Genomic DNA, 20,493 nt, shown 5'->3' on the forward strand with positions numbered 1-20,493 from the left:
CTCCTCGAAGAAGAAGAAGAAGGAACATTGCGGGGTCCCCGCGAGGAGCCTCGGAACGGGGCTTCCGCCACCCGAGGAGCACCGCGGGCCGCCGCCGGCCCGCCCCGGAAACGGGCTGCGGGGAGAGCCTCCGGGGGCGGCGATCTGCCGAGGACCCGAGCCGGGAAGGAAGGGGTCGGCCCGCTAGTCCCCGGCCCGCGCGCCCCCCGCGCGAGTGCGAGCGGCCGGCGGAAGTACTGCGTCGCGCACTTCCGGGTGTTGTCTGGTCGCCGCCGCCGCGCGTCTCTGGTCTCCCGGCCGCCGCCGCCGCCGCCGCCTCGGGTCCAGGAGCCAGGAGCGACGTCACCGCCATGGCTGGCATCAAAGGTGGGCCTGGGGCGCCGGGCGCAGGAGGGCTGGGTGGCCGCCCGCAGCGAGGGGGAGGGTGCCCCGCTCGGCCCCCGCACGCCACCGCCCCGGCCGCAGCGCGCGCCGCGGGGTCCCAGCGCCGGAGGCCGACCCGGGACCCCCGCCCCCGCCTCTTCCCTCCCTCGCCGCTTCCCAGCCTCGGGGCGCAGGTGGGCGCGGCGACCTCCCAGATCGGACGGCGGAGGTCCCGGCTTCTCGGTCAGCCCCCGCGTTCCGCTCGTCCCCGCAGCCTCTCTCTCCCCACCCATCGCCCCCCGTACCCAGAACGAAGTGGTCCGCGGTCTGTTCAAAGTCCCGCGGCAACTCGTTTTGCAGGAGTTCGCATCCCGGAGAGAGGGGGGCAGAGTGTGCGTTTGAGGGGGCTGAGACCGCGAGAGATGCCCGGCACGGAAAATCAGTGTCATTTCCCACTGAAAGGCACCAGCGCGATCTCGGGGCGCTGAGCCGAGCCCCGTGGCCCCGCAGCGCCCCGGAAGGGTTAAGCCGGCGCTTTCCGAAACCTCGGCGGTTGCGTCCTCTCGGGACCCGGCTCCGAGCTCTCCGAGCTCCTGGGGCTGATGTGTTCTGTCGTGCGGTGGGTGAGCCGCAGGCGAGACCCTGCAGGCAGCTCGCAGGGGTTCCTCTTCTCCGCCCTCTCCACGCTCGCAGGCTGAGGCTTTTCCACATGCCAGCGTTTGTGTTTAGTTGGGTTTTTAAAAGATGAAATAGTTTAAAACTTAGTGGAAAATGAGTCGTTTGATCGTAGCTTCTCTTTAGAAATAGGAAGGTTGCATTCTCCCCAACTGGTGGTTTTGTTCATGTGATTAGAAGCAGGTACCCTTAACAGTACCCTTAACAGCGTTTTTCAACTTGACAATGAACTTCATTGATTTCCTGACCTGCGGCTTTGAAAAGGGGGCGGCAGAGCAGGAAGTGAAGATCTTTGATAGCCAGTGTTTTTTCTCTGTATTTTGTTTCCTTTAAGGATAACTTTGAGCTTCTTTCCCAGAGTCACGTGTGTTGTTGTTTTTTTACCGTTTCTTGTTTATTTTTAATTTCTGAAAACATTTTGTTTCCCATATGAAACGTTGTCATCTGAGCAACTGAGAGCCTTTATAACAGTGGTTTAAAATCTCAGAAATCAGGATTTTAAAAAGATTCCCAGGTGATTCTAATGTGCAGCCAAGGTTGAGGACCACTGCTTTATAATCTCCTTCTGAACCATAATAGACCCTTTTAAATGCTTGTGTGAAGGGCAGTTATGGTACAATGGTGTGGTTTTTAGGATGTTGCCAGGTTCCCTGTTCTTCCGCATTTCTTCATTGTCATTCATGCAGGAGTCTCTTAAAATAACTAATTTCTTCCTGTAAACCTCGGTAAATATTAACTGGGTGAAAGTGTCTCAGATGGAATTGTACTTAACATTTTTTGTTTCAGTAAGATTTTCTGATTGTTATGATGATGATTAGTTATCAGGATATTTTCTTCCTGTTGGCCTATGTTATTAAGGAGGAGTGTTGCTATAATAATTGGAATCCATTATTTATTTCTTGGGCCACTTGCCTGTTGCTTTGTTATATATTGGCTTTTTCTGGTAACTGCTAGATTAGGGAACTGGTCCCCTCTCCTACTCTAATTTCTTTGTAATCACAGAACCAGCACTCTGTCTCTAGATAGAGTTTAGATAATTGGGCTGTTCTATCCATCACTACTGTGGAGGCTTTGGGAAGAGAAATCAGACTCGTCTAAGTTTTGCTTCCAAATGTTGCATCACTCAATGACAATATAAATTCTTGTCTTGTTGATGTCATCTAGGACAACCATTTATACACAAATGATGAAATTTGTATATAAATCAGCCTAGTTCCTGATTTCATAATACTGGAGAAACTTTAAAAGTTTGGGGAACGCTTTTTAGCACTTTATTTAAATCCCATTGGTTTTTAACCAGTATGACTAAGAGATGATATATCACAAATTCTTTTTTGATACCTGAATCATATCTCATTTTTGTTCCTTGATTTTTTTTAAAAGTTGTCTTTAAGTTTTTAAGAGTATACTCAAAGAATTTAGATTTTCTTTTTTGATAAGAACATAATTGTTCTCTGTCACAGAACAGAGTTACCCTCAGAGACCAAGTCCTAAGACTACTTGCCCCTTGGCCAAGATGACAGGAAACTGGTATGCTTTTGGAGAATTTTTCTCCCTGATTTTTTTTTTTCAGTCTCCTCCCTCCTGTCAGAGGCCAGATCTTGCTTATAAACAGTTCTACCTCCTCTTTCTCGTTTGTTTTAACATGGGGAACAAGATAATCAAACTTACAAAATTTTATGTCACAAGATATATGTAACTGATCTTTTCACTGGGTACATGAATTGCTGTTGAAAACATACATGCCTGGATGATTCTTTAAAATAAAAATGTTTTGCCCAGCCAGTGTGGTTCAGTGGTTGAGCATTGACCTGTGATCCAGGAAGTCACAGTTTGATTCCTGGTCAGGGCACCTGCCCCGGTTGTGGGTCCATCCACAGTGTGGGGTGGGTGTGCAGGAGGCAACCGACCAATGATTCTCTCTCATCATTGATGTTTCTATCTCTCTCTCCCTCTCCCTTCCTCTCTGAAGTCAATAAAAATATATTTTTAAAAAATAAAATAAAAATGTTTCATTCTGCCGAAATTCACACACAGTAATTGTATTATTAAAACATGAATAAATAACCGCTGAATAAGAGACTAAGGGTCTGTTTATAACAAATGTTAACTTTATGCCCTGGCTGATGTGGCTCAGTTGGTTGAGTATCAGCCTATGTACCAAAAGGTCACTGGTTTGATTCCCAGTCAGGGGCACATGCCTGGGTTGCAGCTGGATCCCCAGTAGGGGGCATGCAGGAGGCAGCCCATCAATGTTTCTCTCTCACATTGATTTTCTCTCTCTCCCTTCCTCTCAAAAGTCAATAAAAACATATTTTTTAAAAAAGAGTATTAGCTTTAGTGTATGAGTTTTGTGACATATATTTTGACCTTTGTTTCCTACAGGATTCTAAGCTATATATATTCTGGGTAAATTGCCTTCTGAATAAATAAGGTGTTCCTATATAGTATTTATAGTGGTGAACTTAGGTGTTTGGCAACTAAATTTAAAAAAAAAGTAGAAATGTTTTTTTACTTCCTCAGCATATCTTATAACTAATATCTCTAGTGTCCAGAGAATTATTTGCATTTCAGATCTAGTCCAACTCTCATAGGAGAAACTACTGACTCTCAGATGTAATCACTGTATGTAGACAGCTAGTAGGAGGCTGATAGGAGATAGGACCCAGCATCTCCTGATTTTCAGTTAAGGGCTGTATCTACCCTACTACATCAGGCACACTATCTCCCCCTTCCCCCCATCCTCGCCTTTCCTCCCGGTCCTCCCCGCCACTCCCCTCTACTGCTCCTCCATCCTCATCTGCTTCCCTCCCTTTCTCCCGCCCACCCCTTTCATTCCTTTCATTAATTCTACCGATATTATTTATTATTGAGTGTTAAGTGCTGGGACATGAGCATCAACAACAGAAAAACATTTTCTCTTGTGGAGCCAACAGTTTAAAAGGAAAGACAAATACAAATCAATGTAAATTACAGCTGTGATACTGAACAAAGGGGAGGTGTACAGTGTAAGGCAAGCATGTCAAACTCACGGCCAACGGGCTGCATGTGGCCCACAACTAATATTTTTGCGGCCCAACCAATATAACGGTATGTAAGAAATGTTTTAATAAAAATTTTGTAACTTAATTATTTTTTTAAATATATTTCTTTATTGATTTCAGAGAGGAAGGGAGAAGGAGAGAGAGAGAGAAACATCAATAACGAGAGAGAATCATTGATTGGCTGCCTCTTGCACACCCCCTACTGGGGAATGAGCCCTCAACCCAGGCATGTGCCCTTGGCTGGAATCGAACCTGGGACCCTTCAGTCTGCAGGCTGACGCTCTATCCACTGAGCCAAGCCAGCTAGGGCGTTAATTTTTACAATATCCTGTTATACATAATCTACAGCCGAAATACCAGAATGACTGGTCGCTATTAGGCGCACTGACCACCAGGGGGAAGACGCTTAACGCTGGAGCTCCCCCCTAGTGGTCAGTACGCTCCCCCAGTGGGAGCACCGCTCAGCCAGAAGCGGGGCTCACAGCTGACAAGCGCAGAGGCAGTGGCCCGAGCCTCTCCTGCCTCCACAGCAGCGCTAAGGAGCAGCGAGCCAAGGGGTAAGGAATGAGCAGATGGGTGGTTAGGAGCAAGAGGTCCCGGATTGCAAGAGGGCGCAGGCCTGGCTGAGGGAGTTCACCCACCCCCGCACGAATTTCGTGCATCGGGCCTCTATTAATAACGAACTACAACGTTCTCTAATGACTGATTACTAGAATCGTGTTGAATTCATTTCCCTTACGTGCCTTTCACGCAGGCGCACCATTTCTCTCCACCGAACTAGCAGCGAATATTTTAGCAGCCAATTGCCACTTCATTAGTCTTGGACTGACTTGTTTGGTGTGCGCAATAGGAAATATTTGACTTTCAGAGAACAAGAAAAATAGGTTTATTTGCATTACGCTTATTTTTTTTTTCTATATTTTATTGATTTTTTACAGAGAGGAAGGGAGAAGGATAGAGAGTTAGAAACATGGATGAGAGAGAAACATTGATCAGCTGCCTCCTGCACACTCCCCACTGGGAATGTGCCCGCAACCAAGGTACATGCCCTTGACCGGAATCGAACCTGGGACCCTTGAGTCCGCAGGCTGACACTCTATCCACTGAGCCAAACCGGTTAGGGCTGCGTTTCGCTTATTAATTTGTGCAATTATCCAGTGCCTGGTAAGTTAATGTTCAAGAAAAAATTAATTTTTATTAAAATGTTCTATTATGTTAACGATTACTCATTTATTTCAGCCCTTTATATTCAGCATGTCTCTATCAAAATAAACCTACGTTTCTATGAAAATCGAAGCTTTCGTTCTTTTGCAGCCCACATCAACTTAAACCTGGTTTATTTGGCCCAGGTTAGCCTTTGCGTTTGACATGCTTGGAGTAAGGAGAGTCTCTGCACATGCATGTCCCTCTGCAGAGTCCCCCCAGATATCCACAGGGTCCAGTTTCTCATTTCATATAGGTGTCTACTCAATGTCACCTCATCAGGCCTTCCCGGGCCTCTGGGTCTGGAAGAACACTCCCTCCCCTTTCCCTAACTGATTTTTTTCATAGCACTTGACATTTATTTGCTGACTTTTTAATTTTTTAAAATATATTTTTATTTATTTCAGAGAGGAGGGAGAGAGAGAGAGAGAAACATCAATGATGAGAATCATTGGTTGGCTGCCTCCTGCAGGCCCCACCCTGGGGAGTGAGCCGCAACCTGGGCATGTGCCCCGGCCAGGTTCATAGGTTGTGACCCCCTGGATCATAGGTTGACACCCAACCAGTGACGTGGCTGGCTGGCTTTTTAAATATTTATTCTCCTGCTAGAATGTAAGCTTCGTGAGAGTAAGAGCTTTGATTTTTTTTTTTTTTTAATAATTTTAGAGAGGAAGGCAGAGAGAGAGAAACATCGGTCAGCTGCTTCCTGCACATGCCATGGATTCCACCACCTTTTGGTGTACTGACATTGCTCCAACCGACGGAGCCACACTGGCCAGGGCAAGAGCTTTGATTTTTTTCATTGCTTTATCTTCAGAATCAAGAACAGTGTGTGACATACATTAGGTGCTCAATAGATACTTCTTGAATGAATGAATAGAATAGTTAGGAGGTTTGGAAAGACTTTACTGAGGAAGAAATAATTGAGCTGAGACCTGAAGGAAGAGTAGAAATTAACTTGGAGGAAAGAGGAAGTTGTAGCAGGACAAGAATGCAAGCTCCCTGAGTGTGAAAGGGCCTTATCTCATTTATTAACATATCCCAGCCCCTGTTACCTATTTGGTGCTCAGTGAATATTTTTTGAACGAAATGAATGAATAAAGCTGTGTCTGAGGTAGAAGAGACAACACGTGCAACGACCACATAGACGAGGGAACCTGCTGATTCCCAGAAAAGGAGAGAGGGCCAGTATCACCGGAGTGCAGAGGGCAAGGGTGAGCAGCCTGTTGTGATTGATAAGTGTTCAGGGGACAAAAACAGGACAGATTATGAAGACCTATATTTAACTGAACAAAACAGATGGTAAATTCAGTATTTCCCTAATCATTTACAGTGCATTCCCTTGTAAACTTCCTCATTTACTGTAAAATTAAAGTGCAAATTTTTCTTTCAGTCGCTGAAAATATTATTGCATTAAGGACTAAGTCAATGGTTCTCAACCTGTGGGTCGTGACCCCTTTGGGGATCGAACGACCCTTTCACAGGGGTCGCCTCAATACATCCTGCATATAAGATATTTACATTACGATTCATAACAGTAGCAAAATTACAGTTATGAAGTAGCAACGAAAATAATTTTATGGTTGGGGGTCACCACAACATGAGGAACTGTATTAAAGGGTCGCGGCGTTAGGAAGGTTGAGAACCACTGGACTAAGTAAATGTGTTCAGGATTGATATGCCCTACATCAGTGATGGCGAACCTATGACACGTGTGTCAGAGGCGATACACGAACTCATTTTTTTGGTTGCTTTTTCTTTGTTAAATGGCATTTAAATATATAAAATAAATATCAAAAATATAAATCTTCGTTTTACTATGGTTACAAATATAAAAAAATTTTTATATGTGACATGGCACCAGAGTTAAGTTAGGGTCCTTCAAAATGCTGACACGCCGAGCTCAAAAGGTTCACCATCACTGCCCTACATCAATGATCTAAATGTGCTAGGCTACCACGTCCATGGGATTCCTTGATTTTGCTCACTTTAATTCAGAGAAGTATATCAGTAGTACTTGGCAACATCTAACCCCTTTATAATTAATTTTGGTTTGTATATGTTAGATTTTTGTCTTGACAACTTTTAGGCCTTCTGCAAATCTTTGGAATTTTAACTACATCACTAAAAAAAAGACATAAGTTATTCTTTTAGGCACATAGTTGCAGAAATACCAGTTATATAGAACTGGAAATAAATTGATCATTTATTTATTTGCTTAATTCTAGGCCACTGATTAACTATTCAAGAAAGTTGTTTCTATTTACTGATATATGTGAAAACCCTTTATAAAATACAATGCTTTGTATAAGTATGTGTGTATAACTTTAGAAACTATCTTACCAGTTTTGTGTACATTTGTGTATAAGAAGCAAAAGCTGAGCCAGACAGAGTTTCCCAGAGGAGGACAAGTCCAGTAAAGCTGACAGTGCGGAGTTTCTCCACATAATTGCTTTTCAAAACTATAGTGATCTGTGGGGTAAATATAATACTAATGTCTGGAGGAGCATTGATCTTGTAGATTGAGAAGGGAACCAGGGAATTCAGTGGTGTGCTAGCAATTTGAAAATCAATATTGCTTCATTTTGCCTTGAAGATGCTATAGAAGACATATTGTGTGACTAGGTAACTTACACTTTGAAAGATAACTTTCAGTACATTTGGTTTTGTGTGTATTATTTTGCTTTTTACTTCTGGGATTACAAATAATGTTCAGACTGCTAATAATAATAATAAAAATAATAATTGATTTAGTTTAATTACTATTTCTACTTGACTTTTTATTTACTTTGCAGCTTTGATTAGTTTGTCCTTTGGAGGAGCAATTGGGCTGATGTTTTTGATGCTTGGATGTGCCCTTCCAATATACAAGTATGTAAAATGTTTGTCTGGGTTTTTTGCATATATAAGAATAACATTTTTCTGCTTTTAAAGCTCAAAAAAATTGTTTTTACTGCTGTAGAAGTAATCCTGAGAAACCATCTTAAGAATGAGGAAGAGCTGTAATTGCTAATATGTAAAGTTCAAGGTATATTGTTAAATGGAAAAGTGCAGCAATTCATTCATAATTTCAAAGTTTTTATCAAATAGAAAGATGGAAGGATCCACAAGAAGCTTAATAGGAGAGTAGGAAGGAAAAAGCAGAGGAGATGTGGGCAACTCTGAGTTTTCTCCTTTTGTGCTTTTGTATTGTTTGAGTTCTTTTCTTAAGCATATGTTCATTTGTAATTTTTTTCTAGTCTCAAAATATCTAGGAAAAGATTTTTAGTAAAAACATAGATAAATCTTTGCTTAGTATAAGCCTGTATGAATGAATCTTCAATCATATGTGTATTTTATCCTTGTATTTTAAAATAATTATGGACTATTGGAATTTGCAAAAATAGTACAGAACAGTCCCCTGTACCCTTCACACAGTTTCCCCTCAGTGATACTGTCTCACATAACTATAATTTTATTATTATAACCAGAAAATGACAATACAGAACTACAGGCTAAAAGCCATCTATTTTTATTGTAATCAATTCTCTATTCTGGCTTAAAGTTTTCAGTATTACTTTCAGTTCATTTTCTCTACTTTGATTTTTTATATTTGAGGAGTTCCTAGTGACCTAAAAAAAGTTTGGAGGTGTTCCAGCTCTATGCTGAGGCAGGATATCATTGAAGTCAAGGGCATGACTTTTGAATTTAAAAATCACTGTGATAACATTCCCATTTTCCGTATGCCTCTGTATTTATAACCTAAAATAAAATATAGTTTAAGTTTTAGGCCTTGATTCCAACTGTTTTAATTTATAAAGCATTTTCTTTTAATATAAGAAATATTTTACTAATTGTATCATAATTAACAATGGGAATACTATGATTCTGAATGTTCCTCTTTTTGGTGTTCAGGGTATAGCTTATGTTTAAGTTGTGTCATGTTTTGTACATTGCAATATTATTCCTTTGGTCCTTATTTTTAAAAAGCATATTTTATGTGTTGAAAAATGACATAAGTAGCAAAACTACCTTAACTTATTTTTTTCTTTTTCTAGCCAATACTGGCCCCTCTTTGTTCTGTTTTTTTACATCCTTTCACCTATTCCATACTGCATAGCAAGACGACTAGTGGATGATACAGATGCTATGAGTAACGCTTGTAAGGAACTTGCCATATTTCTTACAACAGGCATTGTTGTCTCAGCTTTCGGACTCCCTATTGTATTTGCCAGAGCACACCTGGTAAGTGAACACATTCTTCACTAATGAAAAGTTTTTTTCAGGAAAAAATTTTTGTTAAAATGACATGAAAAAGTGATGAGACAAGGGAGCCTCTAGGATAGAGATTTTAGAAACGTACTTTTGTTGTTAACTGATAAAAATGGTATCGGAGAGCATGGCTCAGGTGTGCAGCATAGCATGGTTGGCTCACCGATACTTTGCTGTCAGAATTGGGCACAAAAGCTAATAAACCAGGTGCTGAACAACCGCAGACCTGTGCTGTACAGCTCGGAACAGGGAAGACCCAAGGAGAGCTTGTGTTCTTTGCAGGTGGAGAAGTACAAAGAGAAGGCTGGGTTACCTATACTCAGCTCTTCCTCCCAAACTCCCCAGTCATAGGTTCACTCTTTCATCTCTGGGGAAGTAGAGAAGACAGAAAAGATGGGGACTGGCCACCCTTTCATACTGCTCCTGCCCTTTTAAAGGATTGTACATGAGTGTGTTTTCACCTCTGATATTGTCAATGTAATCTGCTCTCTGTATATTGGGGTTTTTTGTTGGTTTTTGTTTTTTAATCTCTCTAGATAAAATTTTAGATTCACTAAAGAAGAGTTGGAGCACATTTCTTTATAAACAGAAAATTGTAGAATTCTATGCTGCCTCCTCATAGCCCAGAAGGCAACAAGCTTCTTTTGAATAGTTATTCATCTTTCCATGGCTTTGTCTTTTTAAAGGAACTAGAGATAAATACAAACAGTAAAATAGAGGTACTATTAAGTGTTCAGTAGTGTTTTAGATCATGCTTGGCACACAACTAGAGCCTTGATTTGCTTTTCATTTTCTTTTTGTTTTCATATGTCTATTAACTGACTGTTTATATCTTATTTCCATAGATTGCGTGGGGAGCTTGTGCACTTGTTCTCACAGGAAACACAGTCATCTTTGCAACTATACTGGGCTTTTTCTTGGTCTTTGGAAGCAATGACGACTTCAGCTGGCAGCAGTGGTGAAAGAAATTACTGAACTATTATCAAGTGGACTTCTTGTCATTTGTTGGCCATCCATGCACACAGGAGATGGGGCAGCAATGCTGAATGGTGTAGCAAGCCTGTTGAGGTGTTCTAGATACTCCCTTCTCCCTTTTATTGTAAGCATACTATTTTCACAGAGACTTGCTAAAGGATTAAAAGGATTTTCTCTTTTGGGAAAAAAAGCTTGACTGATTTCACACTTATCTATATAGTATGCTTCCTGTGGTGTCCTGCTGAATTTAAATATTTATGTGTTTCTCTTGTTCAGTTTTTTGTGTTGTTTTTTTTTTTATTAATAGGCAGTGTTAAAAATTTTTTAAATGTAATAATCATTGCATTGGTTAGGAATTAGATTTCTGCTGGGTATTACTGGGCTAAAGTATATCTTTTAAGATTATTTAACCTTCATTATTACAAAAAGTTATAAAAGTAAGTTCAATCAGTCAGGATGACATCACTCCCAATTTTATGCAAACATTCGAACTGTTGGCATACCTTATAGACTATATACTCAGTGTGTATATAGCTGCATTTATACCTCAGAAGGGCCAAGCATTAATGCCCATGCTGGTTTTGCCAGTAAGCAGATGTTTTGTGAATTGAAAATTATTTTATGGAATTGCTACAAAGGAGTGCTTTTCTTCTCAGTTGTTTGAAGAATTTTTTTGTTAAACTTTAAGGTAAGGGTGTAAAAACAGATTTTTGAGATGTGGTTTTTATTTTTGTTTATGATAGTTAAAGAGTTGCATTGTGGAAGGAAACGATGTTGAAATTTCATTTTTTGAGTCCTGTTTCTATAAGGGAAATTTTTGATCTTTTATTAGCCTTTCATATTTTACCATAGGTAAAATGGACATTTGTGGAACTACTACTGATATGGGAAAGATGTTTGCATCACATATACAGAAAACCTTTCCCTGCTCCCTCCTTTTAACTTATTTTATACAGTGAATATAGTAAGTAAAATCACTTCAAATATAGTTTAATAACACTTTAAATCAGAGGTGTTTAACTCACCTGGAAAGAAATTGCTATGCCATACATTCAGAGTGCCCCTTGCCCCACAAGGCCTTGGCATGATTAACAAGTGACTTGTTAATCCTGCAGATAATTCATGCATTAACAATTTAACATTTAGACGATGGTAATAGTAGTTATTATTCTCTAATGTTATATGTAATTTAAGACAAGTTTCCTGTATACCTCTCAATTGTTTTCATTTTTATTTCATCACAGTAGAGCTGCTGTTTCCTTTTAAATGGCATTTATTGTGTGAATTAATGCAAAGTAGCCAAATCCAGCTTCAGACACAAACCCAACCTGAAAATTCCCAGTAACCTGGCATGATCAGATTGTAGTGGTTATTTGCAGCTCACAGTTATCAGTACTTTTTTCAAGAGCTAGTTATGAAAATGTTTAAATTGGTCTGACAGTATTTTGTTGAGGACATTTGTTTGTATAATCATTCAGTATACTTTCATAAAAAATTGTCTTGCCTTCAGACAACACTGAGTAATCATGACAGATATCTTTTGTTATTTTATAAATTTTTCAAGAAAATGGGAACAAATTTTAGGTTTGGTCATCTTTTTACTAAAGATGCCTAAAGGCCACAGGTTTATACAGCTGCACCCAAGTTGTTACTTTTAGCTGTGAGATGGGAAGCAGAATGAAATATCTGCATGTGGTTGTCCCATTTACATAGTAGGCTGAAGATGGCTTGCAGTAGTGCTGTAGCCTTAAAGAGGAAGGTACAGCTTCACATGAATTAGCTGGTGAAACCGTTGGGAACTCAGTGCCTGTAATCTCGATATTTTTTTGGCAGGAAGTACATTCTTTAGTCATTGCCCATTTTCTGTTCTAGAATGTCAGCACAGTGCACTGCAACTCTTTTAGTCACTTGGCCATAGACTCCTTTTCTGACAGCTGCATATTCTTTCTGTATACTGGTTGCATTGGCGGCATTGTGTCTTTGATCTTGCACACTAGCTTGACATAGTGCTGTTTTTGATTTCTAAGCTAGTTACTTGAGGTATGAATTTTCCATAGAACATGCACTGATACTTCATTGCCATTATTCTATGGAAAGAAAACTTTTGATGATGAAACAATAAAGATTTTAAATATCTTTTTTAGTTTGTGGGTGTTTTTGATATGAAAATGTACTACACACTTCAGTTTCTGAAGTGCATTATCCATTTTAATAGTGTAATATAAAGCAAGTATGACATTAGTTACAACATTGGACTTACAGAAGTTTCACTTCCAAAATTAAATTGAAATCATAGTAATAAGTATTACAATGAAGCCCTATGATTTTGAGCTGTAGTAAAAGGATTGGTAACCTGGGGAAGTAGAGTTTTTACCCACCCTTTTACAAAAACAGCAACAGAAGGGTTTGTTGACATGAAAAGATTACTGATAATCTAAAGTCAATGTTGTACTTGGCCTTAAATTTTCAGAACGCTTTTATGACTGCATGTTTTAATATCTCTATTACCACTTACTATTAGAGTATTTTGTTTTTAGTAAACATTTCAAACAGTTAAAAGTAAAAAATTAATCCATGTAGTACAATGTGAACAGAGAAAAGTACTGTTCTCTTTTATCAAAATTAAGTCTTGTCCCAATTTATCCTAATTATAGTCTTATTATATACTTTATAACGTTCAGATTATAGGTTCTTAGTGTCTAATATGATTTGGAGGTATTGTCAGAATAATCCAGATTTCTAGAGTAACTCTAGAATATTTATATAAATTTGACTAGATTTCCTAAGTCTCATACAACTTTTAGTTAACGCATCAAATATAAAAAGCAGCCATGCAGCATTACTTTTCATGATATGTGTGTTTTAGATCTCAGGATGCTTTGTGATGTATAAAATTGGTAGGACATACACATTCATATTTCATATAAACATGTATTGCCCTTTCTCTCAGTAAAGACCAGGAAGCTCTTATTCTGTTACGAGCCTCCTAATATTCTGTCATTCCAAGGAAAGAACTATCATTTGCTAATTGGAAACCTGAACAAAAGCAAAAGATGTTCATCGTCTGTCGGCAGTGGCGAGCAGGCTTTGGCAGGAGTGGGTTTTTTCAGGGGTGGACAAGATTCTGCATTCCACTGCTTTTAACCAGACGTAGGAGATATAGGAGATTTGTGACTTTGGCAGTGCCTTCCTGACCTTGGGGTGGTAGTGGAAACTTTCTGATCTCAGGGGTACAGGTATGGGGCCCTTCTAGTGGAGGCCTCCCCCAAGCATTGCAATGATTTTTGTTGTTGTTGTTTTTATCTTTGAAAATCAACTTTAGGTGCCAAGACAATTCAATGGGGGAAAGAATGGTATTTTCAACAAATGGTACAGACACAGCTGGATATCCACATGCAAAAGATTGAAATTGAAACCTTACCTTATACTGTATTAAAAAATTAACTCAAAATGAATCATAAACCTACATGTAAAAGCTAAACTATGAAAATCTGAGATTTACATAAGTATAAATTTTCATGACCTTGGATTAGGCAATGGTTTCTTAGATATGACAAGCAGCAAGCAGCCAAAGGAAAAATATATAAATTGTGCTTCATCAAAAATGTAAGCCTTTTGTGCTTCAAAGGACACTATCAAGAAAGTAAAAAGACAACCTACAGATAGAAGATATTTCCAAGTTATATATCATAAGGATTACACATCCAAAATATATAAATAGCTCAACAGTGGAAAGACAACCCAATTAAGAAATGGGAAGCATCCAAATAGCCATTTCTCCAAAGAAGATATAAATGCCAGTAAGCACATGAAAAGATGCTCAACATTATTAGTCATTAAAGAAATCCAAAGGCAAACCACAATAAAATACCATTTCACATCCCCTAGGCTGGCTAGAGTGAAAAAGACAGATAATAAGAGGATGCAGGAATATTGGAATCTTCATACATTATTTGGGGTTTAAAATGACTCAGCTATTGTGAAAAACATTTTGCAGTTCCTCAAAAAGTTAAACATAATTACCATATGACCCAGCAATTTCACTCCTAGATATATACCCAAGAGAACTGAAAATACCTACATAAAAGCTTATACATGAATTATTTATAATAGCTAAAAAGTGAAGTATGTTCTTTTGTGAAGTGTGTATTCAAATTTTTGCACATTTTTATTGTATGGCCTCTCTGAGTTGTAAAGTCCTGTGTCAGATTATATGTATTATGATATTTTACTCCCATTTTGAGGTTTGTATTTTGCTTTCATAATGTCTTTTAAAAAGCATGTTTTTTTCTTTTGATAAGTCAGTTACCAATTTTTTTTCTTTTAAAAATTGTTACTGCTTTAAGCATTCTTTGACTACCTCTAAAGTCATGAAGATTTTTCTTCTGTTTCCTTCTAGAAGTTTTATAAACTTACCTCTTATAGTAAGGCCTGTGATTCATTTCAAGATATGTTTGTGTGTGGTATGAAATAAGAGTTGAGGCTCCTTTTTTTCCCCACATGAATTTTCACTAATATCACTTTGTTGTTAAGACTATCCTTTTCCCTTTCAAGCACTTTGGCACTTTTGTAAAAAATTAGCCATGTCAGTGTGAATCTACTGATGCTTTTTAGTAAGCCTGCCTATTCTTCAATTTTTCCAAAATTGTTTACTTATGGTAAGTTTTTAGTACATTTATATAAACTTTAGAATTAGCTTTGTCAATTTGTTTTTATTTTTTAAATATATTTTATTGATTTTTCACAGAGAGGAAGGGAGAGAGATAGAGTTAGAAACATCGATGAGAGAGAAACATCGATCAGCTGCCTCTTGCACATCCCCCACTGGGGATGTGCCCGCAACCCAGGTACATGCCCTTGACCGGAATCGAACCCGGGACCTCTCAGTCCGCAGGCTGACGCTCTATCCACTGAGCCAAACCGGTTTCGGCCAATTTCTGTTTTTAAAAAGCCTCTGGGATTTTGATTGGGATTGCATTGAATCTACCAATCAAATTGGAGGAGAATTAAAATCTTAACTATTGCTGCATAACAAACCACTCTCAAAGCTATTGGCTTAAATCAACCAATTCTAAAGCGCACAAATCAGCAAATTGGGCAGGGCTTAACAGTGACGGTTCATTTCTGCTCCATGTGGTCAGCTGAGGTGGCTCAACTTGGGACTGGTGGGTCATCTTCCCAGATGGGCTACCCACGTGGCTGGCAAATTGGTGTTGGCTGTTAACGGGGAGCTCAGCCAGGATGAGGGCCAGGCGCCTTTGTTTCACTTTCTCTCTGGACATTTGGCTTCCTCACAACATGATGGCCAGACTAGAACAGATGTCCCAAGAAAACTATTCATAAGTGTATGACAGCTTTATGACATACTTTGGAAGACATAGCATCACTTCTGCCATAATCTGTTGGTCAAGCTAGTCAAAAAGTCACCTTCCCCTCGCCCAGTTTCAAGGGAAACAGCCATAAACACTCAATGGGGAAAGTGTCAATGTTATTTTGTAAAACAGCATATGGTAGGGAATATATTATGGTATCCATCTTTCAAAAGTATAATCTGCCACATATTGAGTGAGTGTTTCAGTTGATGAGCACGGTATATCTCAATCTATTTTGGTTTTTAATTTTTCTCAGCAAATATTTTATAGTTTTTACTGTACAGGTCTTATAGTCATTTTACTATATCCCTAAATGTTTCAGCTTTTCTGGTGCCATATTACCATATTCTCTCTCAAACCTAAAGTACAAAGTATGTTTGCATGGTTTCCATGTCTTTCCTTGTTCCTGTTTAGGAAACTCTATCCAGGCCTTTATTTTATTTAACTATAGATAAACAATAGATTTTGTTGTCGTTAATCCTCACCAGAGGATATTTTTCCATTGATTTTTAGAGAGTGAAAGGGAGAGGTAGAGATGGAGGGAAACATCGATGTGAGAGAGACACATCAATTGGTTGCCTCCCACATGAGCCCTGACCAGGGCAGGGGACTGAACCTGCAACCAAGTTTCGTGCCCCTGACCGGAATCAAACCCAGGACCCCTCAGTTTGCAGTCCGACGCTCTATCCACTGAGCCAAACCAGCTAGGGTGAGGGCATTTATTTTAGATGATGTGGTTCTCCCTGGTGAGGTGTCACTTGAGCAGAGACATGAGTTATGTGAAGGAGTGGCCACATGTAGATCTGAGCAAGAACATTCTAGATGGAAGAACAATTTTTAAAAGCTCAGAAACTTACTGTCTTGGGGAGATAGAGAGTAGGTCAGAGGTGTATAACTGGTCTGCAGTGAAGAAAATGTCAAAAGGTGAAGATGCTAAGATTAACTGGTAAACTGCATTATCTTTTGTGAACTAATCTTAGAGTTGACGTACCATCACCTCTGTCATGTAATATTTGTCACACAGACCAGTGTTGGTTGGATGTGGGAGAATGTGAATTCCAGGAAGAGGAACATTGGGGGTTTTCTTAGAGGATGCTCATCACAGTGGTTTTTACAGTTTTTATTATTTTCATAAGATATTGGGGAAGGGAAATTCCTCTGCCATTGGTACCCAGTAGTCTTTTGCATACTTGTTTACATGTAAATTTTCAAACCTACACAAAAGTAGAATATGTTGAACTCCCATGTCTCCATCAGTCAGGTTCAACAATTTTTAACGTGTCCTGTCTGTTTTATCTGTGTGTCCCCTATTTGCCATACCCCAGATTACTTAAATGCAAATCCACGATATCATTTCATCTGTGAGTATCCCCCATTTCATCTGTGAGTATCCCTAAAATGTGACCATTTTTTAACAAATATTATTACACCTGAAAAAATTAAAAATAATGCTATCATATCCACTTAGTGTTCTCATTTCCCCTATAAATAAATGCCCTTTTATTTTTTTAAATATATTTTATTGATTTTTTTACAGAGAGGAAGGGAGAGAGATAGAGAGCTAGAAACATCGATGAGAGAGAAACATCGATCAGCTGCCTCCAGCACATCTCCCACTGGGGATGTGCCCGCAACCCAGGTACATGCCCTTGACCGGAACCGAACCGGGGACCCTTCAGTCCGCAGGCCAACGCTCTATCCACTGAGCCAAACCGGTTTTGGCGACCTTTTATAGTTGGCTACTTTGAATCAGGATCCAAACAAAGTCCACACATTTACGTAACTGTATAAATAGGAAAAATTAGGAAATAAAAGGTGCTTAGGTTCACTTATAATTTAAGAAATGAGGATTTTATCTTTGTTCTTTCCTTCTATCCTGAACAATGTGACCTTGAATTCAGATCATTACAATGAGTGTCACCCAGTAGGAGTCAACATAATGTTCTTTCTATAGGAAAATGCAATCTAAATTCCAAACAATTTAGAGGCAAAGTTGGAGAAAATATCCCATTAGTAAGTTGAGGATGCCAGAAAATGCCACCCATATATCTTCACACTAGTGAATTCATCTAAGTCACTCAATTTAACATAACTCAGGTTGGCCATGCAACTAAACTAAGGTAACACCTGTATTATATACATAAATATATGACTCTCAATTATAGCTTAACAGGTAGTTCTAAAAAAAAATAGATGCAGTAAAAACTAAGTGAGGCAAAGATACTTCCTTAGAAATAATCCGGCATCTTGAGCTATTCTTACACATCGTTCCAGGACATGAGGCCCAAAGCAGAGTAATATTACTAGTATTCAACAATTATCTGCCAAATATAGACTGAGAAATTAAAAAACTATTTTTCAGGAAGAGAAAGAGTAGTTAATGGTGTTTTATTGGTACTAGAGAAATGTTCAGGTTTTTAATGAGCCACAAAAATATGACTGTTATTTTTATATGGTGGGAAATAAGTGTAAGAAATTTAATATGCCAGTTGTTTATAAAGACCTTAGGCACTCAGCAAGTTTATTTCTTCCTGTAAAATTCTTGCTGGTTAAGTAAATGCAAGTTGGGAGGAAAATGCTTTACTCTTTCCTGTGCTAAAAAATTGACAAAGCACGTACATAATCATAATGCCTTTGGGTTTGAGAGTAAAGGCTGATATTTATCTGCCTCTTGTGTTGTTACACTAGGAAACTTGGGCCTGGAGAGGGGATGGCTGGGGTCACACAGCTGCTTAGTGCTAGCTTGGGACTAAACCACACCCTCTGCCTCCTGGACAGGTGCTCTGGCCACTTCACCACAGGGCTGCCTTGCTAGCATCACAATCAACAGTGATTAGGGATCAAATACTGAAGTGGCAGTACGCATTTTACTAGAGCATTTCTTTTGAGATACTTTGGAAATAGGTAAAGTTGAGAAAGGTCACATAAATATAATCACTGCCCCTTCACCTTTTAGCGCCAAACCCTGAAATGGTAGGGAACCAAGTTTTCCACACCATCTGTTGTTACAAACATGTAAAGAAGAGTCTGTTGGAAGTGACTTGAATCTACAGTCTAGTAATTGGCATTTTAATCTGGTTTAATTACCAATGATTGCCATTTGTCCTTTTATATGATTGCCATTTGTCCTTTTATAGCAATTGGTCATTGCAATGCCCATAATCTATGGGCCTCTGCAGTGCTCCTATGAGTACAGTGTCAAGTCTGTTCTTTGACACCTACAGAACCTGCTTCACCACCAAACTGGTCTCAGCAGCTGGCTGCCAGGGCCTCTGAGGTGACCAGAGAGACAGCTCATTGCTGCCAGGAGATCAGGCACCTGGGCTGAGTAGCATCCTTTGGGCAGAAGTAGAACTTCGCCTTCTTGGCACTTCCCTGGTTGGAAGATCTAACACTTGCCAGGACAAACTCAAAACTCTCCCTCTGAGGGTCCTTTTCCATATCGTGGAATTGAACAAGGATTGATGAGTCAACAGGCCGGATGTGTATCGGTGAACTTTCCCTGTGTTTGCTTTATAAAAACCACTTGGGTAGAAAAAACACATGAATGGATTGCCTCCTTCAGAGAAGTTTAACAGGTGGGGTGGATTACTAAGCCTGGACTACCTATGTAGAGCCACTGGCTGCCTCTTGGTCACAGTGGCAGCCAACAGAGTAAGGCCAGCACTGGCACGTGGCTCTCTGCGCATCGGGAAACAGAGCTGCCCTGTGAGCCTGGCTTATCCAAATAGGTCAAGAGATGACATGAAGTTTTCATGGAACATTTACTAGGCAATGCCATTTCAGACTATAGAAATGATTCCTGAAAGTATTGTCTTGCCAGTGCCATTTCAAGACACAAGTGGTCTCTATTGTTCCTTGGTCCTCTTAGGAAGGCAAATTTTGTGACTTTCTGTTAAATGTTTTCTAATTAACCCTTGCTAGCATTCTGAGCTTCTCAATATGGCTTGTCCCATTTTCAGAGATTTTTTTAAAAATATTTTATTGATTTCAGAGAGGGAGAGGAAGAGAGAGAGAGAAACCTCAACGATGAGAGAGAATCATTGACTGCCTTCTGCATGCCTCACACTGGGGATCGAGCTTGCAACTTGGGCATGTTCCCTGACCAGCATCCAACCATGACCTCCTGGTTCATAGGTCAACGCTCAACCACTGAGCCATGCCAGCTGGGCCCATTTTCAGAGATTTCTTAATCTCCAAAATCTCACACAATACTTTTAAACAACTTAATGAGGTCCCTAGCAAACCCTTCAGGGTAATTTGGCTGATAAAAGGTGGGAGACCAGCGGTCAGGACAAATCAGTAAGATATGATTTAGATACTGTTTTGTTGTTGTCTTGCTAAACTCACATTCCAGGATCAAGCAGACCAATAGCACTCAATTTCTGGATTCCATGCATATACCATTTGCCATTTAGCTCACAGTACCTTATGTTTTTATGTATTGCTTTAACTTTGCTCCCATACCAAAATCGTAAACCCTAAGGGGAGAAACCATAGCTTTTTCTTTTGTGGATCCATTATAATAGCTTGTTAAAGCAGATACACAATTTCTATAGCAAGACATCAGGTATATTTAATATTTTTAAAAAAACGTTTATTATGAAAAC

General features: G+C 39.7%; 1 protein-coding gene across 2 annotated transcripts; it reads left to right on the forward strand.

The window, feature by feature from the left end:
- The first annotated feature begins 232 nt into the window (after window positions 1-232).
- Window positions 233-12,647, forward strand: LEPROTL1 (leptin receptor overlapping transcript like 1). Of its 2 annotated transcripts, none has more exons than XM_036296785.1 (4): window positions 233-366; window positions 8,081-8,156; window positions 9,323-9,509; window positions 10,382-12,647. In XM_036296785.1, the coding sequence occupies exons 1-4, from the start codon at window positions 351-353 to the stop codon at window positions 10,496-10,498; spliced, it is 396 nt and encodes a 131-aa protein (XP_036152678.1). In that variant the 5' UTR covers window positions 233-350; the 3' UTR covers window positions 10,499-12,647. The 2 variants fall into 2 exon arrangements, with proteins under 2 accessions (XP_036152678.1, XP_036152677.1); XM_036296784.1 differs by lacking the exon at window positions 233-366 and adding an exon at window positions 6,085-6,499.
- Window positions 12,648-20,493: the final 7,846 nt, after the last annotated feature.

Source organism: Myotis myotis, unplaced genomic scaffold, assembly GCF_014108235.1.
Source record: "Myotis myotis isolate mMyoMyo1 unplaced genomic scaffold, mMyoMyo1.p scaffold_m19_p_3, whole genome shotgun sequence".
Classification (NCBI taxonomy): Eukaryota; Metazoa; Chordata; class Mammalia; order Chiroptera; family Vespertilionidae; genus Myotis; species Myotis myotis.

What these genes read in the sequence shown, in the direction of transcription:
- LEPROTL1 (XM_036296785.1), top strand. An exon ending in TGTGCCCTTCCAATATACAA is followed by an intron (nt 8,157 to 9,322) that starts GTATGTAAAATG and finishes TTCTTTTTCTAG; the next exon opens with CCAATACTGGCCCCTCTTTG. An exon ending in TATTTGCCAGAGCACACCTG is followed by an intron (nt 9,510 to 10,381) that starts GTAAGTGAACAC and finishes TTATTTCCATAG; the next exon opens with ATTGCGTGGGGAGCTTGTGC.